Consider the following 27,557-nt stretch of genomic DNA (forward strand, 5'->3'; position numbering starts at 1 on the left):
GAGAGAGAGAGAGAAGGATGACAATATCAAAGACATTTAATGAAAACATGGAAAAGGTAAAAGCAGAAATAAAAGACGTGAGAAAGTAACAGTAACAGTAGCATCAGAATGAGATAGATACATCCTACACCTTCACCTCAACACCCAACACCAGAACATCTAATTCAAAACTAAAAACCAATATCAATCTAACAAAAGGCCTCGCTGAATAAGATAGATGAATCTGACTGTATCAGAAGTTCAGAACCACTATGCATTGACACTGAATTGGCCACCTCAAGCATACATAATAAAATGCAACAAAACCACTACCTTAATATGGCCATCGTGAGCAATTAACAAATTGTCAGGCTTCAAATCACGATGAACCACACAAAGTGAATGTAAATATTCTAATGCAAGCACCTGAAACCAAAAAGTGAAAAGTCAAAAAAAAAAAAAAAAAAAGAACAAATACTGCTCCGACTATAAACTTGCACCACTGCACCCAAAAGGTGCAAGTTCTTACCACTTCAGCTATATATACACGAGCAACATCCTCATCTAAGCAGCCTAAATTTCTCAACAATGAGTACAAATCTCCTCCATTTAGATACTCCATCACAAGATACAAGTTTTCACGGCAAGTAAAAGAATAAAAGAACCGAACCTGAAACAACATAAAATCATGTTAGAATGAAAAAAATGCTCATTATGCAAGGTAAAACACATTGGTAGAACATGTGCTCACCACAAAAGGATTGCGGACTGATATCAAGATGTCTCGTTCTGCTAATATACTTTCAACAGCATTTTTACGGATCATATCTGCCTTTTTAAGAACCTGCAAGAAAATGGCACAGAAGGTAAAGTTCTCTTCATAGTTGAATATATTAACAGAAAAGAAAATAGCAAACATGTTTTTAAAATCTTCATTTCGTTTGGAAGGAAATATGGAACCCTGAATAAAAAAAATAAAAAAAGAAGAAGAAAAAACAGACACGTGAAACTTAGGGTACTTGTTATGAATCTTTATACGAGTGAAAAGGAAAAAGAAAACAACAGAAAGGAAAGCTTCTATGGACTTGAGCATATAACAAAGAGAATATGCAAAATAATAAAGTACATCATAGCAGAAATATACCACTAAAAGGAAAAACCCAGCTATGAGTGCAAATGATATGGAATACAAAAACAGGCACTCAACCAAGATAAAATACAAAGCGAGCACTAAGATCACCAAAATATTAGGCATCTTGTCATACGTACCTTAATTGCAAAAAGATCACCTGTTGTTCTCTTTTTAGCTAGGAAAACTCGTCCAAATGCCCCACGGCTTATGGGTTTGATAATTTCAAAGTCATCTATAGATGTCCGGTCCTTCGAAAAATGTATAGGGCTTGTACGAACCACATCATCATCAAGAGGAGCATCTTCATCAATTACTGTACTTGATATATCAACCTTTTCATCTTCAACTAATTCGCAAAGCTGTAAGTACTTCTCCCTATAGCATCACAGTAACACAATTGTAAAATAATCAAATCGAAGAACGAGTGTCACAAAGCTGTTAAGATTTTCCAATTACTTGCTCAATTAACTTTTCAGGAGAACTATAGATACCATAATTCAAGGTATTATAAGTAACACTTCATAAAGTAGGTAAAAACCATTCTAATAGCAGCAAGTACCTACCGGATCAGCTTCTCAATGCGTGCCCCAAAAGTTTCCACCGTGAGTGCATCAAACTTTCTGCGCTCAATAACAACTCTCAAGTCTTCAAGACAAGACAGTAAATATGGATTGGAACGGTCATCCTCCAGAGGTGTATTTGCCACGCAACGAGCAATATCAGAAAGTTCATTCATCTGCATCATCCAAAAAGGAGTTAAGTTGATAAAATAAAAAGAAAACAGTTTTCACGAACACAGTTGGGTACCAGGGAGCAACCAAGGTCAGCAAGAGAGCACACAAAGTCAACTCAGAGTTTCCATCACTTCAAGCTACTTTTAAGATATAATGATATAACACTTCTTCCTTTATAAAAGGGTAGAATATAAATTCTAATCTCACTGAAATATGGATTATGGAGACACTAGAGACATGCACCGACGTATATGTTTGAAATGGTTTATGTAGCAATGTAACACATATTCCCTCTCCAGCACGAAGACAAACAAGAACGAACAAGGCACTAAATGTATGACGTTTCTAACTTCTAAGTTCATTTGACAACAAAAGTTTAAGGTCTTGGAGCCGCTAAATATTTCATGTATTTAGAACTTGAAAAAATGCAGCTCATTTTGTAAGCTTGTACCCTTCCTTGCATCCCAAGAATCACAAGTGTGTGTTTAGAAAATTTTCGGTGCAAAGATTAGTCACAAAATAAATATATAAAAGAGATACCTGAGGAAGATCATCTTGCTCAGAGAAAGAAGCCTTGCCTGCCAGTAGCAAGTCAATCTGACTGGCTTTTGGTGTCAATAACGGAGACCTTGGTGTCATGCTACCTGCAGATGATGTTGTCATTCCCTGATCAGACTTGGGCCCAAAACGAGTTCTACATGACATGGAAGGCAAACCCTTCAGGTCTTCCATGAAAGATGAGTTATCAGCTTCAGGAAAACAATCAAGCATTTCCTCAGAGCCTCTATGGGACCAATCACTGAGTTTTGGAGAGAGACCGTCAGATTCTTCAGTCACACTCGAATTTGATACTTTTGCAACATCTGGACTTCCTATACCATGCTGGATATCCTTTTGAGTGAAGGACTCCATCATCTTTTCAAGGGTTTCGGAGATTCTGACGAGACGCTCATTGACACTTAGACCCTTCTGATCACATCGATCAGCAATTGCACAAATTCTCGAATGGTCTTCCACATTTGAAGTTGGAACCTCGTCCTCACAAATGCGACAAATTATAGAAGTGTCATCAGATCCACTAGGAGGATATCCCCAACCCCAAGAAGCTTTGTGTCCGTGCTTGGGTTCATGAGAATCCTTGGCAGAAGGCTCAGAGGGTTTCACTGTAGTCTGATCAATATCAGAAGTCCCTCTCTTGTGGTCTGAAGCCTTCAACTTCTCAACCTTAACATCCTTCTGATCCTTTACTTTAGATACTTCTTTCGTGCTTTTCCCAACTGGAGATGGGAATTTCTTCCATGAGGTAATTCGATCCCTACTAGCAGGAGAATCTAAAATCTTCGAGGGGAGTTCGGCAGGAGGAGGGGTCAAAATTGCAGGTTGTGTAACCACATGATCTCTCTTCCAATCCAAGCTATGCTGCTCCTGACTATAAAATTTCCTAGCTGAAGCTGCTTTAGATGTCTGTGTAACACTAGAACTTTTTGTATCCTTTACCGCACTTGGAGGAATTCTTTTATCCACAGAATTAAGTCTTTTATCTACAGAATTCAGAACTCTTGATTGACGAAGCTGGAAAACCGGTACATCCTCAGCCAATCCAGTTTCCTTATGGAACTGCAACAATCTGGTACACCTAGTGAGTATGAAAAGCATTCTGGTGTGAAGCTGCTTAAGTGTACCCGGAGGAAGTTCTTGACGCCTATCATCCAATTCCTGAACTATGCTTTCACACTGAAACCAAAAGTCTCCTGATGATGTCATCGCACAACTTCGAGCTAAAACCAGCAAGTCCTCAATGGTTTCCTGCCAGTCTGGATGAGTATCTGCATTTTTTTCAAGAACACCAACCAAATCTGCTGCAAATACAGCTAGATCAGAGTTCACTTCTTCTTTTGCTTTATCAAATTTAGCCCGAATCACAACTAATATTTCCTGCATACACCACAATGATTACAAACAGGTTAAACTTCTAATAAAATTTCATGTACACCTAAATATATAGTGCAAGAGGAAAACATAATTACCTCCACGTTGTTTAAGCCTCGAGGCTTCCAAAATGGGAAAGGACGTACACCTTTGGAATTTAGTTCATGGGAAAAACTTTTTATATCAGCAGGATGCCTCTTTCTTGGTGCACTCGTTAAACGCAGTATAGCTTGAAAACGGGGAGATTCAGACTCCTTAGGATTCTCACAATCATATGCAGGCTAGAAAGGTATATATCAATTGCAAATACATTATGACAAGAACTATTATACAGTAAAAACAGCTGGGAAAAAAACCGGAAAATATATGTTACCTCTGGTGTGCAAACCTCTGAACTTCTCAAAACTCCAGAGCGACCTCGAGATGATATCTTTCGCGCTGTAAAAGATGATTGAAGTATCAAAGGCCATTATTTCGGAAGAAACCCATAACAGGTATACCACTCACTACTGAATAAGGAAGATATAAAACCTTTAGTATTTTGAAAGGTGTCGAAGGTCACAACAGTTAAAGCTAAAAATATAAAATCAAAGACTGACAGCAAAAGGAAATAAAATTCAAGAACATGTTTACATGAACAAAGCTTCTAAATGATAAACTTTCAGAGATTGGCTTTCGACTCATCATTTCTGTGTCTTAGTTTTCACTAAATATTGTACTAGCCAGTCCATATCATGTCAATGCTAAGTCCAAGGCCTAGTATAACTACAATTATGGCTGTTTCAGATCTTTAACAAGTTTTCCCTGTAAATTCTCAGGATCCTATAATGATACTCACTCCACATTGCCAACTAAACATGAAGAAGCAACTGTAGTTTTATATTTATATATACATGTAGATAATTTTGGTCAGATTGTTTATTATATAGTTAGTTCCTTTATATAACTGCTCATTGTTTAATCATGTCAAAATTCTGACTGAACAGACATATTCCTCCACAGTAAACTCTTGATTTCATCCAATGCAGAGATACCTACTTAGGGTTAAGATGCTATTGAGTACCAACTGATTCCTTAGCTCCTTGAACCCTTTAAACCGTCTAGTTCATATAAATTCGTAGACATTTACTAGTTCTGCTTAGTTAAGTAATTGTAATTGTAATTCACACGGCACGGCCTAGAGTAGTGTCTCAATGCCACGTGATTCCTAAGTCGTTAGCTCAAAACACTACCATTTAGTAACCACATTACTAGATCATACACTTCAATGGGCACGAATTCATAAAACACAGTACATTGCTCAAAACCATACCAGCTTCAGCCAAGGATTCGCCACTATTCTGCAACCGCGACGGCGGTGCAGGCATGCTCGGGCTTTGGTCTCTGGAAGGCACACTGCTAGTTGACATACTATCCGAATTACTTCCATTATCAACCCAGCTCCCACTCGCCACACTCTCATTAAACCCCGTCCTGCTCACACTGGCCGCCGCGGCCGCCTCCTTCTTCTTCAACCCCGAGCTCCCATCACCGGCGACCGGCCTGGACAAATTACTAGACCCCAACGCCGAGCCTTTGTCTCCCCTAAACCCGAAGAAGCTCTCCTGTGGCAGCGGCCCCGATCTCGTCTTTATCCTGTTCAACCCGAGCGACGACGCCAGAATGGGAGACACCGACGCCGGCTCCGTCGCAGGCGACGCCGACGACGACGACTTCTTCGGAGTCGTCGTCGAGCTTAAACCAGCTAAGCCGGACTTGATCGGCGTTTTCGGCTGAGCTTGTTGCTGAATGTCTTTCCCCTTGGCGTCCTTCTTCTTTGTCTTGTCTAGCGTTTGGCGGCTGGAGCCACCGAAGGCGGCGGCGGAGATGGATTTGGAGTCGGCGGATTTGGATTTCTTCTTATCGGATCTGCTGGGGGAGTTGGAGCCGAGCGATCTGGGGCTGTTGTTGGAGCCATCTGGACTGTTGGAGGAGTCGGATTTCTTGGAGGAGAAGAACCTGCCCTTGAAGACCATTGCTTAGGGTCTAAGGAGAGAGAAAGGGAGAGAGAGAGAGAGAGGTTTAGGGGGGGGGGGGGTGTGAGATTGATGACGCAGCCCTAGCTAGCATGGGAGCCTAGGGCTGCTTAGAGAAGAAGAAGAAGAAGAGGAAAGTTGGTGGAAGTTTAGGAATGGATAGTGAGAATTTTGAATTGCGGAGAAGAAAGAGGGGTTGAAGACGCAGGGAACCAAATGTGACTGGGCCCATCATCGGTATAGGCGCGTTAATAGTAGAAGACTAGAAGTGGATAAACCGTTTTTTTATATGACAGTCTACCTCTACCCCATTAACGGTTTTCTTTTTTTACCCAAAGAAAATTACATTTCATTTAAAAAAATAATAATTTATTTTATGATATTTTTCTCATTTAAGAATTGAAAAGGTGGAGAAGTGAACTTGGTAATTACTTAAAAACTGAGCTTAGGTTCGGTGGTGATTCTTTAATTTGATCATAAATTTACTATTTAGATGTTAACGTAATAAATACGAAACATGACTACTAAATAGTTGCTACGTTGTCATTTATATTTTAATTAAATTTTAAACTTATGTAAATTTATTATTTAACGCATGTCAAGTGTAACTTAAAATTGTAACGATTCTGTAGTGATTTCGGTGGACAAAAAATGTACATTGGATCCTGTACAAATATAGAAAACAATCACGATATTATGAGCAAATGAAATAAATATTCAACATAAAAATACTCGAATGAGAGAATAACACTTGAGGAAGTAATATAAAGAAATTATTTCCTTAAAAAGAAAAGAATTAAAGATAAAGGAAATAGAAGATAGTAGATAGACTCTGAAAATGTGTCATTGATGAGTATGTCATATCTTCCGGAAATGGGGATGATAATGTGGACTCTTTTCCATACCAAAAATACTAACAGCATGGGCTTGGAGGTGTAGTGTTTGGCTGGGCCTTGAAATTCCCAATTAGGCTACCTGCCCTAATATCTCATAGCCACTGGTCTTTACATGGGCTTCTCTACTGGGTTCAGATGGAGTTGTCATTAATCTTCTATAAGCCCAGCATGCTATTTCAGATTAACTCGGGTTGTTCTTGTTCTTGTTTTTTTTCCCATACAAGGAGAGCACACACCTCAAATTAAGAAAATCAAAATCGTAGGCAGAAGAAACTGAGAGAGGTCAACTTGCAATGGCAGTAGAATGTCCTAAATTGACAATAACACAGTTAGGAAGTTTGTTTATCTCCAAATTTTGGAACTGGTTTGAAATGAAGTGTGTAGCAAGGTATTTGATATCATGGATAATAGTCCTAATGCACCTAGGAATATAAGAAGCATTATTGATGAATCGATTAGGATATCTTGGAAATTGGAATCACCCTCCCCTTTCATGTTTTTGAATTCATGTATGCTTGCCATTATTAGTTCGAATGGCAAATTTTCTTGATAGATATCCAACTAGGTTTCTATCGTTTATATCAGATAACAAAACACGCATTAACTTACGACTTGACTATCACTTATCCATAAAAATTTAATCTAACAAAATTATCAGGTAGAGGCTTCCATTTAATAACAGTAGGATTAGTTATGAACTAAATTCGTGTAAGCAACATGAAATCCAGTTTCATAATTGTGAAACATAGCATCAGCCATGAAACCATTAACTTATTAGTTATCAAAACTAAAAAAAAAAAGATAGCATTTAACTCTCGAGTTTTGTTGCCAGAGAATACAGAATGCTTTCTTTGACTATTCAAGACCATTAAATTTATGCTACCAGCTCGAAATCTAAGATGCCATATGAATTTTCTTTCTTCAGTTTTCTTGAACGGATCAAAGTGAAATTTTATAATGTAAGTAACTTATAAGCATGTTCCACAGTTCTATTATACAAGTCAAGCATTTGGCTTTTCTTCATATCCATCCACATGCCTCATGAATGTAGCGCGTTATTTTTTTTCCGACATACTAGTGTGTTATACTTAAAATATAATATATATATATATATATATTTTATTTTATTTTTATTTTTTCAAACTGTCACTTTAAAACAACGAGCACTGCCTGCCTACTTTTTGGTCCAAGTAGTTGGACAGAAACACCATGTCCTAAATTCATGATCGCATATGTAATAAAATTGTCTTTACGAAGTACATGCTTAAAACTTATCACTTCTAGTTTAGACGTTAAGCTCTTACTTTTGATAAAGTATCAAAAAGGGATCATATATTCGATTGATCGAGACCATGATTAACTTGAAATCTCTTCCAACAAATTTTTTTAGTAGTTGTAACAAAAAAAGAAAAGAAAAAAAGAAGCATGATAGAGGCCATCTTGAACCACACTGTATTTTGCTTCTATAACAGTAGTTTAGCCAACATTTTGAGTTATAGCAATGATAGATGAGCCCTACTTTCAAAAAAATGATAGACGAGCCCTCATGGTCTCTAATGACAAACCCTACATCAACCTTTTTGTTGTAGATATTGATCCGTCAAAGTTCGGTTTTGCAAACTAGTCGGAAAGAGGGAGCCACCATTTGACACCAAAGTGGTTTGAATGAACTGAAGTAGCAAAAGAACAATGAGTGTGTGGGTGTAAAATTTCGGTTTGGGCTCTCACCCGTTGAATTAAGTCTGATGTCAAAGTCCAAGATGAACAACATCAAGATAAAATATTATAAATCAAACCTATAAATTCACAAGCTTATAGAGGATTTTAAGAGAAGAATCATATATAGAAAAACAATAACAAGTATCAATCCAATCCACCAATTTTTATTGTTGTTGTACTTGCTTGAAACGAAATTGACTTAAACGTCGGAGTGTGTTTTTATTTTGCAGGTACCTTTTTCCATGATCGATGGCGAGATAAATGAGTCCAAGACTCCCAAGACTTCTCGAAGATTAAAGGAACAGAATTTTTGTTAGGAAATCTCTCCCCCAAAACTTTTTACACCAACAATGAGAAATCGATTATAATTTGTAAGTTAGAGCGGATTATGATTTTTGCTGCGGATGAAGGAACTTCTCCGGTCACACGTTATAAACGCGCCATCTGAGAAGAAGAATCTCCCCGTCGTTTCCTTCTCGAACTCACCCACATGGCCACACGGGACAATCCGACTTTATTAAAGAGGACAAGGATTACAAACCAACGAAAAGACAAACATAGCATGATAGCAACAAAAAAAACTGCGTCATACGTGTCACACCCACAGTCCCCTAAACTAGATACGAGGCTTCGACTCCGGTGCCGCACGTGGTTTTTCAACCGGTACCTCCCGGTCTCCGACTGAACCAGCCGGTCACCACAAAGGGACAACTCCTTGGGTGTGCATATATTTATTACTCTCACCCCATTAGAAGTTTTGAGAACAAGTTGTTGTCTTCAGTATTAGTCGAAGCTTTCTTCTTTCATGCTTCAGGAGCTTTCTTTCTGTTACTGTTGGAACAATTAAGATTCATAGAAGACACCCTTTTTCTTGTTTTGGCTTTTGAAGAGTTTAGAAGTTACTTTTCACTTGTTGCTGTAATTCAGTTCTGCATATATTTGTGGGTTTGAATTTGATTTGAACTGAAAATGGAGAGGGATTTCTTGGGTTTGAGTTCAAAGCAGAGCTATGAGACTGTGAAGGAGGAAGCCAGTGATGAACCCAAAAGTTCAGGTTTGCTTTTTTTCTTTTTCTTTTTTTACTTTGCTTCTTGCTTATAGATTTATAGTACTACTATTGCTATATCAAATGAATCTTAACTTGCTGAAATTCTTCCACTTTATCATGAATTTCATAGTTTTGTGATTGGAGTTTGAGTTTGTGTTATGTTTAGTAAGTGGAAAACTGAGGGGAAAGAAACAGATTAACAAGTTTTGTCTCTCAAATCTAATCTTTGCTTAATGCTTACTTTGCTTAAACAAGGAGTCACTTAAAGGATCGCACTTTATAAGTAAACAGTTCTTATTTGTATTCTGTTAGAGGAAGTAATTTTCATAAAGAGGCTGTATAATTTGGTTGTAAAGAATTCAAGCATATAGTTTGCAGAAGAATTACAGGGTTTCACTGTTCTGTACAGACTAATGGTATACACCTACAGTTTAATTGGGGCTTCTGGTGCTATTGACTTGTGGGTCTGTCAGTCAGTCAGTTAAAATTGCCGAGTTTGTTTTGCCGGTGGTAGGAACATGGTTTTAGATGTCTTGTGATTTAATACTAGATTTCTTATTGAAAACCTTGTTTCTTTTCAGAATTGTTTGCATTCTCCGTATGCTAGTTTGTTGGCTTAGGCAGGATAATGTATTTATTCTCTAACGTGTGCGAGAAACGTTATGTATTAGAGCAACGTGTCACGTTGGCTTTGCATAAGGAAACTTGATATATAAAACTAAGCCAGGCCAACACTTATGATTAAACAAACTTGAGAATATAGCAATGAGCTTCATTATAGGTTTAAGTACAATAAGAAAAAAAATAATGCAATCTGATTGAGCTATTTTTATACAATAAGGACATATAGTTCCTACATATATAATGCTTACTCAAATCTGGTTATGTGAGCAGTCCAGCCTGTCCAGATGTTACCTAAATTTATAATAGATTACACAGTGGTTAAACAAATCTGGTAAAGAGTATAGAACTGATTAATGATTATAATAGAATACACAATTGATTAAACAAATCTGGGAAAGAGTATAGTACTGATTAGTGATTATAATACTCGAAGTCCTCTCGCACACAAAGTGTGCAGCTTAAATTTTCTTAGGCCGGGTTGTAGTTTGCTAGTTGTTTACATGGCATTCATTGGCTGTTCCCTTTCTCTTTCCCATCTAATTAGTAAACAAGGTGAGCTGAAGTTGACGATGTGTCTGCATTCGCATTGTCTGTAGTAATCTCTTTTATTAAAGTCTATACATTAATAGTATTGTTCATCTGCTAGATTGGCTGACAGCTGTAATGAACATGTTGAGAATACTTTTGGGTTCTCAGATATAAATTATAATTACTAGATCTATATTGCAAGAAAAGTATGTTTCTCGTTGGCATCAAAATTTAGATTTTGTTGTTCGCAACGAAAAGTTTACCTTATCTATGAGGTATATTGAGCAATTATCACATGATGACAGTAAATTGTTGTCCTTAATTCCTTATGACATATTTCCAGTACTTAATTGAAGAGCAACTAATTGGTTTGGCGCACCATTTTTATTGTTTCTGCAGTGGTACCAAGAAGCTCAAATTCAGGTATGCAGTGGTCATTTTCAAACAAGGTTTCTGCACCTCCTCAGTTCCTATCTTTCACAGCTCCTCAAGAAGAAATGCCAAGAGAAGGCGTTCATGACACTTCTTCATTCATGACTATATCAACTGCTGATGCTTTTGATTCTAGCCAGAAATCGTTCTCCAGTGCAATCCAGGTATGTCTACCCTCATTTCAGAATATCTATGTCCCCTCTTTTTAAAGTTATGCAGTTTCCACCAATTATTATTTTCTCAAAGAAAGTGAAATTGTATAAAGTTATGTGTCTTCACATAAAACCATAGTTTGGTCAGTCTATAGGACTTCAGAAAGTATTCTTACGTATTTGTATTTCAGAGGTAACACAAGTGAAGTTTGAATCCATGTTTTGTTTGAACTTAATTTGCCTGCATCTTTTGTTTATACTTTTGTAGAGAAATTTCATTCATGAGAAGCAAGCTGGAAACCACTATGGAATGAAAGTCTATTCTATGCAACATCGAGGAGCCAATCAAATAATTCCTATTTCTTTGAGCACCCCTGCTCTCCAACACAATTTTTTTGGGCCAAAAAGCATGGCTGGTTCATCAGTCAAACCACAGCCGCTTGCAGGAGTTCCAATTCTAACCCCTCTATCTGCTGTTCCGTCTAAAAGTTCCGTAGTTGGTACCACTGATCTCAGGTACTTTACTTGTAGCAGATACCTTCTGTCTTCATACCGTAAATCTACTGCAAATCTAATTTTGTTAAATAAAGAAATTTTACTATAGGTATTTAATCAAAGCTCTGTTTCTAATGATATACTAGAGATTAAGTTGAATTATTATGTAGGAATGCATCCAATTCTTCAGGAGTGCCTGCTCAGTTAACAATTTTCTATGCTGGTGCTGTGAATGTATACCATGATATATCTCCTGAGAAGGTATGTTTAATCTGTTTCTTCCGCTCATATATTACACTTTAGGTGAAAGAATTAATAATGGTATATTTCTACAGGCCCAGGCTATTATGTTGCTGGCTGGACATGGATCGTCTCCAGCTTATAATAAGCAACCCTCCACAGCTCAATTGCAAACACCATTCCCTAGTCCTTCCACAGGTGATGGTTTCTTTGGGAACCAGTCAATCGCTGGCCTTGCAAGCCATTCTGTGACGTCACATGCTACTGCTCGCCCTGGAGGAGAATTTAGTAGCAGCAACTCATTAGCGGTATCAAAACCAGTAGCAACTTCAGTATCTTCAATCAATCAGTCAGAGCCTTCAAATGTAGTAGCACAATCTGTTATGACAAACCTCATTCCAGCAGGTAGTTTTCTAAATTCTCCTTCCTGTATGTTGCGTTACCGGTTTTATCTATTATGTACAATGCCTCTAATCATGTTCAGTATTCATTGAGATATCTTAATTTTGTGTCTGCAGTACCTGTGCCTCAAGCTCGTAAAGCATCCTTGGCTCGATTTTTTGAAAAGCGCAAGGAGAGGTAACTTTCAAGGGTTTCTCCCCCTCCCTGTAGGCTCAGCTTACACCACTAATACACAGAAACGAATAATCATTCTTTGTTAATTTTCAACGCCCCATTATAATTTCTACTGAAAGTGCATAAACTCAAGTCTGAAGTCATGTTCTTTTGCTATGTTGCCTAACATAGAGCTTTGTGTGTGTACATTTAGGATGACGAGCACATTGCCATACAATCTCAGCAAAAAATCTCCAGACTGCAGCACACCAGGTTCCAAGGGCTTGAGTTTGTCTCTCAACTTGTCTGGTTCCTGTCCTCCCCAAGCTACGAATTAGGCCAAAGAGAAGAAAAATCCAAGTCTCCTCAATTATTCACCATTCCAGCTACTTCACAGTTGACAGATGTGTTGGATAATTTTTTTTTTTTTTTTCGTTTCTTAGTTTGTAAGATTCAATTTTTTGACCCGAAGGTTTAGATAAATATGATAGATAGATAGATATATATGGTCCAAGCGTTCCTATTTTTTACTTCCCCCATTGTTGTAAAAAAGTACATATTTACTTTGCATTGAAGGTCAATTTACTGGTTGTATTAATGTTGTAAGACTTGTAGCCATTCACAATAGTAGAGAAACAATATTTTGCTGAAGGCCTAAAGCCATGATGTTATATCAACTCTTATGGTTTTTTCTTGTATGGACAAAATATTGATTCTGATGATTGATACCTTGAGTTCAGTTTAGTAATCCGAGCATGGGGTGTTCATTGTTGACCTGTTTAGACCTTTTAGTAATACCTGAAGGTAAACTGTAAATTACCCTTGCATTTTATCTCTTTAGAAGAAAACAAATGTGATAAACTAATAATTTGGCGCCACTATCATGGACTTTTTATTTTTAAGATATAATGACACTTTTTGCCATTTGGTGCATCTTCGGACATCTTTAACAGCTTTCTCAAAATTTCTTTAAAATAGGAAAGCAAAATCTAATATCTCCAACAAATTTATGCTCCAACTCCAACTCCAACAGCTTTTCCATTTTAGAGATTTTGACATTATTACAACAATAAAAAATGCTACATGATTATTAATAATAACAAAAATAAAATCATATATTTTATTGTAACATAAATTATCTAATAAAATATTCTAGATTTTTGTTCTTATCGTTGGAGCACATGAATAATTAATATTTGGGGAAAGAAGGTTTTGCTGTAAATTTGGGGAATGAGTGTTTCTCTTTCTTCTCCATCTCTATTTTAAGAAATGAGATGGGGAAGCTATTGGACCACAAAACAATCTAATATTTCCCAAGATTGATAAAATAAAAAAAATGAGGAAGCTATTAGAGATACTCTAATGGTAGAGACTCATTTTATTATTATTTTGGAAATGTTCTCCGGAGTGTTTTGTACTTATGGGTTTGGACGTGATGTCCACGTCCACTGCAGTGTATTCATGGGTGAAGCCATAGTAATTTTGAAGGGTGAAACTGTAAAAAGTGTTGTTGATACTGTACTGCATTGATGTCATGATCCACCGTCCAAGTGTCCAACTAGACCCCAATAAGATGCCTAAAGCGCCGTCATTCCACTGTGAAGTGCGTCCGTACTGAATCCGATTCCAGAAGCAACTTGTACAAACTTGAAAGCGCTTTCGAACAAGGCAAAAGCAGTTCCAGAGTGACAGAGAAGAATATGGACGCTGCCAAAGTAGCCGAACTGAACGAGTTCATCACTAAACTCAAGTCAAACCCGTCAATCCTTCACAACCCTTCTCTTGCTTTCTTCAAGTCCTATCTCCAAAGGTATCTTCTTCCTTCTTCTTCATCTATGCTCTGTCTCTAATTGTAGTTCTTCTTTTGAGCCATTCTGGGTTTTCTTCTTTGTTTGCAGCTTAGGTGCTCGAATTCCAGTAGACCCAAAAATGGTGAGCCTTTGTTTCTTGAAGACAAAGCTTCAATTTTTATGCCAAGTTTAAATTTTTATGGGAAATAATATGTTTTGGTAACAGGAAACTAAAGAAGAGTTTGATGATGACATTGTTGAGTCCGATATTGAGTTGGATGATGCTGATGTTGTGGAGCCTGATAATGATTCTCCACAACAGGTAAACTGTTTTTTTCACCTAGATTTTTGTTACCGCTGTAAATTATGATCCTGCCTCTGAATGGTGTGTTGATTTTGATTGAAGATGGGAGATCCATCTGTTGAAGTTACAGAAGAAATGCAGGATGCTGCGCAGTTAGCGAAATTGAGAGCTATGGATGCTGTTGCTGAAGGTCTTGTTGTGACTTTTGAATTTGTGATTCCCAAGTTCTGTTATCATTTGTTGGCTTGTAGTTTTATTATCTGTTTTGATACATTTGAAGTGTGTTGTTTTCAGGTAAGCTGGATGAGGCCATAGATCATATAACAGAAGCCATCATGTTGAATCCAACTTCAGCCATACTAAAAGCATCCAGAGGTAATCTGGTGATTTTGATTTACAGTTTCACTGTGCTTATTGTTTTTGTCTTCATTATGGTTCGTTTCTCATATGCACCATTCGCTTTGAAACTTTGTACCTTGCTTGCAGCTAGTATCTTTGTCAAATTGAACAAACCAAATGCGGCAATTCGTGATGCTAATGCAGCTATAGAGGTTGGTTGATACCCTTACTGTACTTGTTCTTCTACCAGAAGTTTGAATAACGGACAGTTGATAGATGAAGTTTATGTATGTGTTATAGATCAACCCAGACTCAGCAAAAGGATATAAAATAAGAGGAACCGCAAAGGCTATGTTGGGCCACTGGGAAGAAGCAGCAAGTGACCTGCGTATAGCATCCAAACTAGATTATGATGAGGAGATTGGTTCAGTGCTTAAAAAGGTGAATGTCCTTATTCTAGGAAGCATAAACTTCCAGGGAAACTTCCCCTTTTACAGTTATTCTATTATTTCAGGTTGAACCTAATGCCAGAAAAATTGAAGAGCATCGCAAAAAGTATCAACGGTTGCAGAAAGAAAGGGAGATGAAAATGGCTGAACGTGAGAGAAAGAGGCAAGCTGAAGCTCGAGTAAGTATAGTTTATCCCATCTTTACTTCTGTCCAAAACACAAAATTTAGGCTACATATCATAGGGAATGAAGAATGAAGTACCTATAGAATATTAGTTTTGGTACTGTTTTACTGGTGCATTTGATATTTCTCTGTAGGAGTGGATACATGTTCCAGTAAACTAAGCCCCTATGTGTTTATATATCTGTTTGTGTGTATATATCTGTTAGCATGATTACATATGAAAGAAAAGTCATAGGCTAAATCAAAAAGACATTTAGCTGTATTTGTTTTTTCATTCACTTATGGTTTGCTCTCTTGAGGTCTGATCTGGGTGGAATGGGGTTCACTTTTTCCCTTAATTCCATGTCCCACTAAAGAATGACCAATTATAAAGATTTACTATGCCAGATCCATATTATTTTTGTTGTGGTTTTTGGCATAGTACCTAACTTTAAGAGGCCAATCACAAACGGCTAAAAGACCAAAGAAAATCGGTTGGAAGCCCAGAATCGAGATAAAGGCAAAGATGAGATGGTTTAAGTGATAAAGAACCTCATACTAAACTACAGTTTCTTCAATTTTATGCAGGAACGGGATGCGTTGTCTGCCCTGAAGGATGGTATGGTGTTTAATTTTTTTCTTTATTCACATTTATCCTACCTTGATGTACCTTGTAGGCCAATTGCCTGACAGCTTAAGCTTGTGACAGGGCAAGTCATTGCTATACACGCAGCCAGTGAACTTGAGACAAAGCTGAATGCTGCCTCAAAGACATCGCGTCTTGCAATCCTCTACTTCACGGCGACATGGTGTGGTCCTTGCCGTATGATATCTCCAATATATACAAGCTTAGCTGAAAAGTATCCAAAAGTAGTTTTCACGAAAATTGACATAGATGCAGCAAGAGATGTAGCTGCAAGCTGGAATATCAGCAGTGTTCCGGCCTTTTTCTTTGTAAGAAATGGTAAGGAGATTGACAAGGTTGTGGGTGCTGATAAAGCTGCGCTAGAAAAGAAGGTTGCACAATATGCAGGCTCAGCATAATTAATCCTTGGGTAAGGCTCTTCACTGTTGTATGGTACTTTCATAGTCATAGTTTGTTCTATTAAAATGACTCAATAAAGTTTATCTCCTAAAATCGCTAATGTGTACATTTTAATGGAAATAAAATTCTGCCTTTTCAGTCCAGTTGGATGATTTCAATGGCATTCATGGATAAATGCCTGCCTGAATTGTTGTTTGATATATATTTTTTTAATTCATTAAAACCATCAACTCACACCACCCTTACATACGATAGCGAGATTTAAACCTCAACAAGTTGAAGTCATCTTGGAACAATCAACAAGATAACACAAACCTAAAAAGAAAAGACTAGAGGTGCAACTGATGATCAAAGTACCCTATTTATGTTGTCAGTGTTGATTCTGTAAGTTAGCATAGAATACACTGACACTTCATACGAAATTCATGAAAATAATTAATTTGGTTAAAACTTATAAACGCTTATTGATATAATCAATGTGGAGAAGTACCGAACTGTTCATCTAATTAGATTCATCCTTACTATCATTTTATTGGATTCAACCATCTACAATCTCTTTTTGGATGTAGATGACGTTTACATTTATATCAAATTATATGTAAGCCTACTAAATTGAGTTTTCAAAAAAAAAATATATATATATATTTCCAGAAATTTAATGATATATCGACATATCATTTCTCAAACTATGATAGATAAGCACAAACCGATATTTTAATCTTTGGTTTGGATTTAGTTCAAAAGCAAAGGAAATGAAGCTGTAGATACATCATTTCCTCTCATTCTTGGAATAGAATCTGAGGACCATGTAGAAAAGGAGCCGGTATAGAACACCCCAAGCTAGCAAGATTCCAATATTATACCAGATGTTGTCATGCTTGATGTCCATCGACTGCAAAACATCTTGACCTATCAGCGGGCAACTTTTTAACGATTCTGTGACATTATGCAATTTACTGAAATGCACATTTCCTATAGGCCCTGGTGAAAGATCTGTTGCATTGCCAGTGTAGCAATGTTTTCCTTGGAACTCATTTGTTAACATTGCCTCAAATGGGTACTTAATCGCGGAGATGTAGTGCACCCAAACCCAGTAATCTGGGATCTGACTACGTTTCAGGAAGAATCCGCAAGTGAGGAAGAAGAGCGCAGTTGTAGCTATCACTACAGCATATCCAGTGATGTAACTAGGAACCAGGGCGCTCACAAGCATGACATAAGCATTGGTGGTTATGAGTGAGGCATACAAGATTATCCAGAAGTTGAAAAGACTGCTGTTGAGGTGAAGCATGAATTTGGTTATGGCAGCAAATGTCAAAGCTTGAACGGCAAAAAATGGGAGGTAAACAATGAGGGAAGAGATGACGTAGGAAGAAGCACGGTAAGCATTGTGAGAAGTTTCCCTGATGAAGATGAACCTTTCTTGGATGAAAGTTGGGACAGCATCATTGGAGGAAAAGAAGACCAGGCAAACAGCAAAGATGTAGAAGTTTAGAAGCCTGTTTATATTTTTGAAGGAATCCTCATGTAGGTTATCGAAAAGGGAAGATAGAATGAGTGCCATGACAGCTAACACAATCTCACGCGAGAGGAAGAGTTCAGGGGTGCGAACCACATTGAGTGCTGTACGCCATGAGAGGACCGCAACCTCACGGAGCCAAGGGTTTGCAAACTTAGGCCCCAGCTCTATCTCATCAAGCTCAGGTTCTTCCATCTCGAACTCTTCATATGATGCTCCATATGAAGAGTCATCAACCGAAGGGCTGAAGACAACAGGGGTTCTAGTACTACTGGGCCTAGGAGGGTAGTGTTGAGGTGTTGCATATTGGCTTGAAACTACACTACTTCTTAATCCTGACATTGAGATTGGCGTCTTTCCGGGGGTCCTTCCCGGAGTTCTAGCAGGAGTCCATGATGGTGGACGACGAGGAGTTCCTTTGACACCATTGTATATCCACACTGAGAAGTCTTTGTAGAACTGTGAAGCTAGACGAGGGTTATAGATACCACTAGTAAAATGATTCATTGGTGTCTGAATTGTCTTCCTTTCCAGAGAGTTGTCAAAGTCCTCTTCCTCAAATTCATCATCCTCATCGTAATCATCAGATGGACGAGAATCTGGTCCAGGTGTTGAGTTTCCTATTGAAAGTTTACTCCTGAGGCTGAGCATGTGTTTGGACGAAGGGGTCTTTTTATAAGAATGTCGGGGTGTCTTTTTTGGTGTTTTTAGGGGGGTTTGTGACATCTGATCAGGTTTGATTCCATCGCGGAGGTAGACAACAAGCGGGTCTAGCCCCACATTTGATTCATCATATTCTCTAATCACATCCAGAAGATACTCAAGGTTGTTTTCTCCATCAGGAACTGGCCTTCCAAATCCAGAAAGATGAGCAGACAGACCATGCGGACTTCCCAAATATATCAGCTTTCCTCTGCAACCACATGTGAGATATAAGTTGGTATTGTACTGTGAAATAAGGTCCATAACCTTGATGAATTGTACCTTGCTAGGATTGTCATGCGATCCAGGAGATTTTGAATACGATAGGAAGGTTGATGGATGGTCATAAGCACAATGCTACCTCCTCGAGCTATTTCCTTCACCTTTTCCACAACACTGTAAGCACTCGTGGAGTCGAGACCAGAAGTTGGTTCATCAAGAAACAACAGAGAAGGTTTGTGGATGATGTCAATTCCGATTGAGACCCTTCGTCTTTCTCCTCCTGAGACTCCTCTCCTCCCTTCATCACCAATATATGTATGTGTTGCACTCTGCATATATAAATTCGTAATCATTCACTATGTATGTCTATACAATTACATACAACTAAGCAGTTAGTTTCAATTATAAAAATGTGTATGAAAGAGTAAGAATTTATTGCCTGCAAGCCGAGCTGGTCAAGGAGCTCATAGACTCTATTTCTCTTCTCATCCTTGGAAAGAGAAGGAGGAAGCCTAACCTCAGCTGCAAACATGAAAGTCTCGAACACAGTCAACATCGGAAACAATTGGTCATCTTGCATCACATAAGAGGAAACCATCTTCATGTAGCTTGTAGTTACCTGCAACAATATGTAATATCAGAATTCTTGTTTACACGGCGTGGAAGTGCATGGTGCAATCTTAGCCTTTCAAAGAAACATAGGAAACCAGTGATACTACTAGTATGAGAAGGGTACCAACCGTTTTTCCATCGACTCTAACAGAGCCTTCAAGACTTCCTTGAGCAATCCTTCCTCCCAAGGCATCGAGAAACGTGGATTTTCCGGCACCACTAGGTCCCATAATGGCCATAACCTCACCTCGTATAGCCTGACCAGAGATGTCATTAAGAAGATAAGCTTCCTTCTTGATCCAAACCCCATCTTTCTGTATCTTCTTTGTTACACTATATGAAAGGTTGTTGAATTCAAGGCCTTGGCCGGGAATCATCTTCGACAACTGAAGTGGAACAGAAATCTTGGCAGCTACTATTTTGTCCATGTCCAACAGACTCTCAAGGCTTCTATTTGTGTCGTTCCGCCCTAGCTTTGCCTTTGCCATTGCCATGGTGCTCAGCTCAACGAGCACTCTTTGCTCCTTCTTCCTTTGGCTAAGCCGTGAAGAAGTTTATGAGACCTAGAGAGTGAGAAGTGACATGGTATAAAAGAAGGAGAAGCCAATGTGGAATGTGGACAAGAGGTGACGGTAATTAACATAAAAGTAATCTGAAGTATTGGAGTGTTGTGAGTGATTGAGCACAGAGTTTAGGAAGCTGGAGAGTTAGAGATATTTGACGGCAAAACTTATGGAAAATGACTTTTAATAGGTACGTCTCCATCGCTCATCTTGGTCTTTCAGGAATTCAGCTTCGATAATCACGAATGGCATCCTATTTTTGTTTCATTTGTACATGAGAAATGAAAGTAGATATGCCTAGCTCATAGTCTGACCAATATTACATGCAAGTAAACTTGTTTGATCTCCCAATCAAAGTCATCATCATCTGTTACAACAGTTTTCATTCGATCTAATTAGCAAGTTGACAATGAGATCTCATTTCTTTCGTACCTATTGACATGAAACAACAAACACGTAAAATAGAATCTATGTGATTGATCAGATATGAAGTTATGATACAGAACCAAAACTCGATATTAGGGTTTACGATTTAGCGGATGACATGGTTACTTCTCTTCTGATCAACTCGATCATAATACGTACTATCTAACTTTTTAACTATAGTTAGACGACTGAGGTTTATGCATTTGATTTCATGCATTTTCTTAACTTATTGCAGTTGAATATCAAATCCTTGCAGAATATAGCAGTTGGTTTTCACCTCAAAATAGGTAAACAGAAACTGCCTCTGATGATCTATACGAAAAATCTGTAGAAACTTGATATTGTATTTTCATCAGAAAAGTGCAAACTAAAGTTGGCTGTTTCCAGCAGATTGTGGTTGGATGATAAAAATTATGACAATTCGATGGAGCAACTTGCTGTCATAATTGGACTTGTTATGATTTAATCAAGAACCTGCACAGATTCTTGTTTGATGCAATTGGAATGTACTATGAAGGTTGCCTCTTCGTTTTTTTTCTGGTGGAATTTCTTAGAACAGACTGACAGTAGAAACATCAGAGACAAAACTTTTGAACAACTAATATGCCTGTTGACAACACTTGAATTTGTTGGCAATGGCTCCCAAACTTTGGGGATGTCCGAAAATGTTAAAATCTTTGGCCTCTCAAACTGAGAACATTCCAATAACTCCAGACTCCAGAGGACAGAGGTAGTTCTTTTTCGGAGAGTACAAATAGTTGTACATCTATGCAAGAACTTGTTAAATCAAATCAACCAGCTAGCTAGCTGTGACCTTAATAATAACAGTTTTAAACCTATCGCCGGCCATTGGGAGATCGAGATATGCTGGTTTCTTGGACATTGTTTTTGATATTCCAATGCAAAATTTCATTGTTTTCTTCGATTTTGGCTTGAGTGGAAGACATTGCCTGCATGAATTTTGCGATTTATTTATAATGAAGCTCATGATACATATTTCTCCACGAAAAAAATCATGACAAATCTAACAGATTTTGGTCCTTTCAAACTAAATGAGGAAATGAGTCCCACTTAATTATGGATAACTTCAGTTAAGTTGAGTTGTTGTCTTCATGGAGTCATTATATATTCTTGGTGTTGGTGCGGTTCAACCTCACCATTGTGCCGATTAATAACCGGAGCTTGATGGTTTGATTGAGCCGTGCCAATATCAGGAGTAAGGTGTCTTCTTTCATTGCTTTACTCGATCAATCTCATTTTGTTATAAGAGGTTTTGGTCTAACCCCCTCTCTTGATGCTTCTCTCTTTTCTTTTTAACATATAAGAGTGTCAAGGGGGTAAAAAAAAAAAAACCTCACATTTGTCTTCATATATAGTAGCTAAGTATTGCATCACATTAGTAACTAGTTTTCTTATAATAAAATTCCCCTTATTTTAAATATGTGTATATTTAATTTACTCCAACATCTTACTAATTTACTAAAATTTATATCTCAATATATATGTTCAATTGTTTCTTGTTTAAAAAAAAAATTTGGTTTGTAGGGTGAGATTTACTTATAAGATGTTATTATTTTTTGTTTTGGTCTGAATATATAATACTACAAAATGAAAGCTCAAAACGAGCAAAGACATATAAAAGAGAAGAAATGAAAACAAGTGTGACACAAGAGCAAGAAGCATAAAATGACATGATATCTTACTTTATAGATCATTATAATTCTTTCAAATGCAATTTATACCCATAACAAGGTACCAATTTCATGTTTTTTCCCCTTTCTTTTCTAACCCATCCATCCATAACAAGAAAATTTCACAAATCCAGCATGATAAGCTTTACATTTATCCTATTCTCAAAAAAAAAAAAAAAAACTTTACATTTCTCCCACACGTATATAAATATATAACATTTTTCTATCTAGAAGAGCACACGTATAGAACATGAACTATTTTCTTTAGAATGAACTACTTGAACAAAAGAAAAAAAGAAAAGAAACAAAGGACTGTATGATGCTCTAGAGTCTACGTAAACCCGCCAAATCCAAGGCGGGACCGGTTCGGACACCTGTTCGGGTCACACTCCACACCGGATCCTCCCTCCACCTGATCTGATTCTCTGCACAATACAAATCCAAAGCTCCGATCTTGACCCTTTTCCCTTCCAATTTCAACAAACCCCCAATCACCCACCTCAAATTTCAACCCCCTCTTCAAATCCCCCCATCCAATATAACCTCCCCTCCTCCAATTTCAATTTCACTCCTCCAAACCCTAACCCAATGTCGGCGTTCCTCCACCAGCGCCCACTCCACAACCCATTTTCAGATCCACACCCACTATCCCAACCTCCCTCAAATCCCAGAAAGCCCTTCTCATATTCCAACCCAATAACCCTCCTAGTCCTTCTCTGCTTGTTAATAATCATGGGTGTGTTTCTTCCATGGACAAGTATGCAGCAGGGTCTGTTCTCCATCACTAACAAGTCCCAGCTGAAATGGAGGGACTACACATTGGCCCAAGCTGCGGCCTTTGTGGCCCAAAATGGGACCTTGATTGTTTGTGCTGTGAGTGAGCCTTACTTGCCGTTTCTGAACAACTGGTTGATCAGCATTGCCAGGCAGAAGCATCAGGATAAGGTGCTTGTGATTGCTGAGGACTATGGGACGCTTTATAAGGTCAATGAGAGGTGGCCGGGCCACGCCGTGCTTATACCCCCAGCTCTTGATGCTAAGGCTGCCCATAAGTTTGGTTCTCAGGTATTCTTCTTGATCTTGTATCTGAGTTTGGTTTAACTTGTAGTTTGAGTTTTAGTTGGTTTAGTTGAATTTGGATAGGTGTTAGTGCTTGAGCTTGTTGTGATGTTATGATGCTCATGAATAGGTTGTGTATTGCAAGTTTGCAACTGTTGATGATGAACACTATGTAATCATGTCTCTGTAGCAAAATGTTTTGTAGACTTTAAGCTGAGTTATATAGGACGTGTGCAGGATCAGTATAGTAATAGTTATAGAAGATGTGGCGTTTTGTTAGAATTTAAGCTGAGTTACCTAGGATTTAGTGAGAGATCAATGATGCCCCAGCTTTTCGTTATAATTTTGGTTTGGAGATGTGTTTTGTGCTAGCTTCCTTCTTTTTCGATGTATTACAGCTAAATTTGAAAAATGATAATCTGACTTGGTTTTGGTTACAAGGAGATGATTGCCTGTTGTTTGTTTTCTGCTTCAATTATCTGTGTTGCAAAGTTTATTCTGTTAGTTCACTTGTTATTAGTATCTAGCGTCTCTGGAGTAGTACCGAAGGAGGTTATCCGCTCTCTCTACGATTTTAAGCTCATAGAAATAGGTCTATTATTTATATACCATGGTGGGTACTACCACTACCTCCTTGTCTGTCTATAAATGGCAGCAGCAGGGTATGTAACGATCTATCATACATGTGATGAATATATTTCCCCTTGGGGGCTTTGGTAAAAAAAAATTAGTATCTTGCATGATTCTGTATCAGTTTTTATCCGCATAAATTGTCGACTCTATTGTCTATAAAAAGTAATTCTGGCTGGTTTCTTGGTTTAGGGATTCTTCAACTTTACTTCCAGAAGGCCGCGCCACCTATTAAACATTTTGGAGCTTGGATACAGTGTGATGTACAATGACGTTGATATGGTGTGGTTGGCTGATCCCTTTCCTTATTTGGTAGGGAATCATGATGTGTACTTCACAGATGATATGACTCCAGTAAGTAACACCAACTTTAATTAACAATAATTCACGAGACGAAGTTCTTAATTGTAACAATTTTGTAGGAGTCTATTAGATCTGACCTCAGAAGTCTTGTCTATACTTCAGCAATGCCTGCACTTTATTTTGGGTATCTAGAAGTAATTTCTTGTATTTGGGTGACCAGGTCAAACCTCTGAACCATTCTCATGATTTGCCACCTATAGGTAAGAAAGGGCGCACTTACATATGCAGCTGTATGATCTTTTTACGTCCTACAAGCGGAGCAAAATTAATTATGAAGAAGTGGATTGAGGAAATGCAGCAGGAGCCCTGGTCCAGAGCAAAGAAAGCAAATGATCAACCTGCTTTTAACTGGGCATTAGACAAAAATGCTGCACAGGTATTATTCCTTTTGATCTTTTTGCTTCATATCTCACATCTATGCTAACAAATGCTGGCAGGTGAAATTTTTCAATAGCCACACATGTTGGGATCTTTCACCTAATTATGTCTATGATTTTCTGCAGGCGGATCTGTACTTGCTGCCACAGGCAGCATTCCCAACTGGAGGATTATATTTCAAGAACAAGACATGGGTAAAGGAAACCAAGGGGATGCATGTTATAATCCACAATAACTATATCTTAGGTTTCGAGAAGAAGATAAAGCGCTTTCATGATTATGATCTTTGGTTGGTAGATGATCATGCTGATGAGTCCCCCCTTGGGAGAATATGAAATTGAACGCCTCATGATATATGTACATCTGTTTTGGTTGAATATCATTCCAGTCCAGTTGGAAACTGAGAAGCAAATGCTTGCCACCTGTTTGTTTGACCTTCCTGTATGATGGTAACAGTATGGAAGGAAAGGGAAGGGAAGGGAAGAAATGAGTATATGGCTATAAATGATGCGGTTTTAATCATTCGATGCTTGGAAGAGCTTCTGCTTGCTTGTACCATGTTTTACGAGTTAGATGTATTCTTTTGATCTCTCACATTTTTTGGCTGTAGAAGCTGCCTCATTGTTTAATGTAACTTGTATGTGGAAGCCTGATTTTGATGTAACTATATAACTTGTATGAAAATCATCAAATATCTTTTTTGGAAATCTGCTGTTGTTGGTCCATTTGAAAGACTACCCTTATTAGTGAATCATGATAACAATTATACAGATCAAAGTGCAGGTTTTTTCAGACCCAAAAAAAGTGCAGACTTTCAAAATAGTTAAACATATTTACACTTCGAATTTGTGAAGCTCAATGAGAAACTCAAGTTTACCAATTGCATTCATCATCGTGTAATTCTGTAATAGTATGGGGAAAGGATTCCATGATATCATGCTCTGGTGTTAAACTTTACACTTTTTTTTCCTGCAAGCAAAACAACTGCAGATTCTATACGCATCCCCCATTCCTTTTTCATCTCAAAACTCAGAGACAAACGTTCTGATACCTCAGCAAGGAGCTATTCATTTTGTCCCTATTTACTCGTTTTCTTTTCTTGAGCAACGGTGATGATGATTCGTAACTTCCAAGTTTATAACTTCTACGTACGAAACAAAACGGGCACAAAATCTTCAAAAATCTTCTGTGGACTAAGAAATCTGTAACTGCCGGAAAACGGTTCCACGATTTAGATTTGCGTCCAAAACCAACTCCGTCACTAAAACTAACCACCTCGTCATGAGGAAAACCAACCCTCCACAAACAGCAGTTATCACAGAACCAATATCTTTCACTATAAAACCATAAGATACGATCAGCGAAACCAAACTGAAAGCCTCTCATTGTTCACTTGCATCCTTCTCTTCTCTTCTTGAAGTTAAGATTAACCATAACCATGGCTTCAAAGTGTCTGTTTCTGATGGTGTTAGGTTTAATGTGCCTTGTGTCCTCGTCTGCGGTGGAGTTTCCCGGAGGAGGACTAGCAGGGTTTGTCACTGGTGGCGGTGATCCAACTGATTCAATGCCATGCGTGAAGAAACTGATTCCATGTCAACCTTATTTGCATGCACCGGAGAAGGTGCCGGTGTCGTGCTGTTTGCCGTTGAAGCAGATGGTTTCCGACGACACGAAATGCCTGTGTGGATTGTTTAACAATGCTGATACGTTGAAGAAGCTTAACCTTACTCAGGATGAGGCGTTGAAGCTTCCCAAGGCCTGTGGTGTCAATGCTGACATCTCTATCTGCAAGAAAGGTACCAATTTGCTTCTTTTTTAATTGATGTATATGAATTGAAGTTCATGTTTTAGGCATACGGATCATGATAGTATGTCATTTTATTTGTGTATGACATGATAATTGTAAGTAATACATGTCAAACTAAGCAGCCCCAAGCATCAAGAATATATGAAGGCTTCTTTGTCAGGGATGGGATTAATTGGGTTAAAATTATGTGTAACACAATGATGTCGCATATTTTTAAGGCTAAAGCCATATGTATGGTTGGTTGTCTTATTAACTGTGTTTTGATTTCAAAATGTTTGTAATCACTGGTGCAGATTCAACATCACCACCCAAATCACCAGAAACTCCACCAGCTTCCAACTATAGTAAGTTCTTTGCAGATCAGCTAATCTGTGTGGTTTTGAAATTGCACAATTTAGCTTCTAATTATTTGATTCCATACTCGTATCATACACTGTCCACTCCTGCACTTAAACTTAGTTGGATTAGTGTCCTTACATAAGTCAAATTTCACTGAACTATTTCCTTGCTGTATCAGGTTCCCCCAAGAAAAATGCAGCTCATTCAACCTCACATTTCGCAGGATATGGAATTGCTACCTTCTTCATGGCTCTGATCATTCCAGCAGCAGCATTTTAGATAGGTTACTTAATAAGTCGGAAGCCAGTTACCTATTTCAGAGTTGATTTGAATCCATTCCCAAATCTTTTGTAGTAGCTACATTTCTATGTATCATGTTTTTTCCGGACTATGTACTATGTTGATCATTTTAGTGCTTCTCTATTTAGTTGTTACATTAATGAACCGCATTTTCACAATTCAGAATTACATAGTATGATTTTGAACTGACATCAAAAGCTGTAATTTTTCTTTAACCCGAAAATGGCAATAAGGCTTCGCCTTTGAAATTGGAACCCCAAAATGCTGGATCAGTAGTCCTCCTACAAAATATGCGAGAATAACAGATTGATATATGATAATAGAAAACGTAAATCTACGAACTTTTGAATGCAAAAGCCGCAAGGTAAAGCGACAGCT

At 37.9% G+C, this 27,557-nt stretch overlaps 6 protein-coding genes across 6 annotated transcripts in view; 4 read left to right on the forward strand and 2 right to left on the reverse strand.

The window, feature by feature from the left end:
• LOC101303125 overlaps nucleotides 1-5,789 on the reverse strand; it is an 8,162-nt gene extending 2,373 nt beyond the window's left edge. The window contains exons 1-9 of the mRNA XM_004299467.1: nucleotides 5,082-5,789; nucleotides 4,148-4,204; nucleotides 3,873-4,055; nucleotides 2,386-3,780; nucleotides 1,675-1,847; nucleotides 1,249-1,486; nucleotides 731-823; nucleotides 509-649; nucleotides 313-405 (exon numbers count right to left, since the gene is read on the reverse strand). Of these exons, the coding sequence (XP_004299515.1) occupies nucleotides 313-405; nucleotides 509-649; nucleotides 731-823; nucleotides 1,249-1,486; nucleotides 1,675-1,847; nucleotides 2,386-3,780; nucleotides 3,873-4,055; nucleotides 4,148-4,204; nucleotides 5,082-5,789 (3,081 nt within the window). The remainder of the gene's footprint in view (nucleotides 1-312; nucleotides 406-508; nucleotides 650-730; nucleotides 824-1,248; nucleotides 1,487-1,674; nucleotides 1,848-2,385; nucleotides 3,781-3,872; nucleotides 4,056-4,147; nucleotides 4,205-5,081) is intronic.
• Nucleotides 5,790-9,163: 3,374 nt separating this feature from the next.
• Nucleotides 9,164-12,993, forward strand: LOC101303423 (protein TIFY 6B-like). Its single transcript, XM_004299468.1, has 7 exons — nucleotides 9,164-9,458; nucleotides 11,004-11,200; nucleotides 11,457-11,704; nucleotides 11,854-11,944; nucleotides 12,019-12,328; nucleotides 12,442-12,502; nucleotides 12,693-12,993. Exons 1-7 carry the CDS (start codon nucleotides 9,374-9,376, stop codon nucleotides 12,814-12,816), a joined length of 1,116 nt encoding a protein of 371 aa, XP_004299516.1. The 5' UTR covers nucleotides 9,164-9,373; the 3' UTR covers nucleotides 12,817-12,993.
• Nucleotides 12,994-14,084: 1,091 nt separating this feature from the next.
• On the forward strand, nucleotides 14,085-16,722 carry LOC101303706 (TPR repeat-containing thioredoxin TDX-like). The gene is made up of 10 exons (XM_004299469.1): nucleotides 14,085-14,288; nucleotides 14,377-14,410; nucleotides 14,495-14,590; nucleotides 14,675-14,762; nucleotides 14,867-14,947; nucleotides 15,059-15,123; nucleotides 15,212-15,352; nucleotides 15,426-15,539; nucleotides 16,112-16,142; nucleotides 16,233-16,722. Exons 1-10 carry the CDS (start codon nucleotides 14,179-14,181, stop codon nucleotides 16,565-16,567), a joined length of 1,095 nt encoding a protein of 364 aa, XP_004299517.1. The 5' UTR covers nucleotides 14,085-14,178; the 3' UTR covers nucleotides 16,568-16,722.
• A 615-nt stretch (nucleotides 16,723-17,337) lies between these two features.
• LOC101291248 (ABC transporter G family member 1-like) lies at nucleotides 17,338-20,117 on the reverse strand. Its single transcript, XM_004301196.1, has 4 exons — nucleotides 19,752-20,117; nucleotides 19,451-19,630; nucleotides 19,072-19,340; nucleotides 17,338-19,000 (listed from the first exon to the last, which is right to left on the reverse strand). Exons 1-4 carry the CDS (start codon nucleotides 20,115-20,117, stop codon nucleotides 17,338-17,340), a joined length of 2,478 nt encoding a protein of 825 aa, XP_004301244.1.
• Nucleotides 20,118-22,791: 2,674 nt separating this feature from the next.
• LOC101304000 lies at nucleotides 22,792-25,487 on the forward strand. Its single transcript, XM_004299470.1, has 4 exons — nucleotides 22,792-23,368; nucleotides 24,185-24,346; nucleotides 24,516-24,731; nucleotides 24,859-25,487. Exons 1-4 carry the CDS (start codon nucleotides 22,892-22,894, stop codon nucleotides 25,066-25,068), a joined length of 1,065 nt encoding a protein of 354 aa, XP_004299518.1. The 5' UTR covers nucleotides 22,792-22,891; the 3' UTR covers nucleotides 25,069-25,487.
• Nucleotides 25,488-26,171: 684 nt separating this feature from the next.
• LOC101291536 (lipid transfer-like protein VAS-like) lies at nucleotides 26,172-27,158 on the forward strand. The gene is made up of 3 exons (XM_004301197.1): nucleotides 26,172-26,537; nucleotides 26,833-26,884; nucleotides 27,058-27,158. The coding sequence occupies exons 1-3, from the start codon at nucleotides 26,172-26,174 to the stop codon at nucleotides 27,156-27,158; spliced, it is 519 nt and encodes a 172-aa protein (XP_004301245.1).
• Nucleotides 27,159-27,557: the final 399 nt, after the last annotated feature.

Source organism: Fragaria vesca, linkage group LG5 (assembly GCF_000184155.1).
Source record: "Fragaria vesca subsp. vesca linkage group LG5, FraVesHawaii_1.0, whole genome shotgun sequence".
NCBI lineage: Eukaryota > Viridiplantae > Streptophyta > Magnoliopsida > Rosales > Rosaceae > Fragaria > Fragaria vesca.

What these genes read in the sequence shown, in the direction of transcription:
- LOC101303423 (XM_004299468.1), top strand. Translation starts at nt 9,374, where the DNA reads ATGGAGAGGGATTTCTTGGGTTTGAGTTCAAAGCAGAGCTATGAGACT. An exon ending in GACAAACCTCATTCCAGCAG is followed by an intron (nt 12,329 to 12,441) that starts GTAGTTTTCTAA and finishes TTGTGTCTGCAG; the next exon opens with TACCTGTGCCTCAAGCTCGT. An exon ending in TTTGAAAAGCGCAAGGAGAG is followed by an intron (nt 12,503 to 12,692) that starts GTAACTTTCAAG and finishes GTGTACATTTAG; the next exon opens with GATGACGAGCACATTGCCAT.
- LOC101291248 (XM_004301196.1), bottom strand. Translation starts at nt 20,117, where the DNA reads ATGGCAATGGCAAAGGCAAAGCTAGGGCGGAACGACACAAATAGAAGC. An exon ending in TTGACCAGCTCGGCTTGCAG is followed by an intron (nt 19,341 to 19,450) that starts GCAATAAATTCT and finishes TTATATATGCAG; the next exon opens with AGTGCAACACATACATATAT. An exon ending in CGCATGACAATCCTAGCAAG is followed by an intron (nt 19,001 to 19,071) that starts GTACAATTCATC and finishes ATGTGGTTGCAG; the next exon opens with AGGAAAGCTGATATATTTGG.
- LOC101303706 (XM_004299469.1), top strand. Translation starts at nt 14,179, where the DNA reads ATGGACGCTGCCAAAGTAGCCGAACTGAACGAGTTCATCACTAAACTC. An exon ending in TTCCAGTAGACCCAAAAATG is followed by an intron (nt 14,411 to 14,494) that starts GTGAGCCTTTGT and finishes TTTTGGTAACAG; the next exon opens with GAAACTAAAGAAGAGTTTGA. An exon ending in ATGCTAATGCAGCTATAGAG is followed by an intron (nt 15,124 to 15,211) that starts GTTGGTTGATAC and finishes TATGTGTTATAG; the next exon opens with ATCAACCCAGACTCAGCAAA.
- LOC101304000 (XM_004299470.1), top strand. Translation starts at nt 22,892, where the DNA reads ATGTCGGCGTTCCTCCACCAGCGCCCACTCCACAACCCATTTTCAGAT. An exon ending in CCCATAAGTTTGGTTCTCAG is followed by an intron (nt 23,369 to 24,184) that starts GTATTCTTCTTG and finishes TTCTTGGTTTAG; the next exon opens with GGATTCTTCAACTTTACTTC. An exon ending in TCACAGATGATATGACTCCA is followed by an intron (nt 24,347 to 24,515) that starts GTAAGTAACACC and finishes TTGGGTGACCAG; the next exon opens with GTCAAACCTCTGAACCATTC.
- LOC101291536 (XM_004301197.1), top strand. Translation starts at nt 26,172, where the DNA reads ATGGCTTCAAAGTGTCTGTTTCTGATGGTGTTAGGTTTAATGTGCCTT. An exon ending in TCTGCAAGAAAGGTACCAAT is followed by an intron (nt 26,538 to 26,832) that starts TTGCTTCTTTTT and finishes ATCACTGGTGCA; the next exon opens with GATTCAACATCACCACCCAA. An exon ending in TCCACCAGCTTCCAACTATA is followed by an intron (nt 26,885 to 27,057) that starts GTAAGTTCTTTG and finishes TTGCTGTATCAG; the next exon opens with GTTCCCCCAAGAAAAATGCA.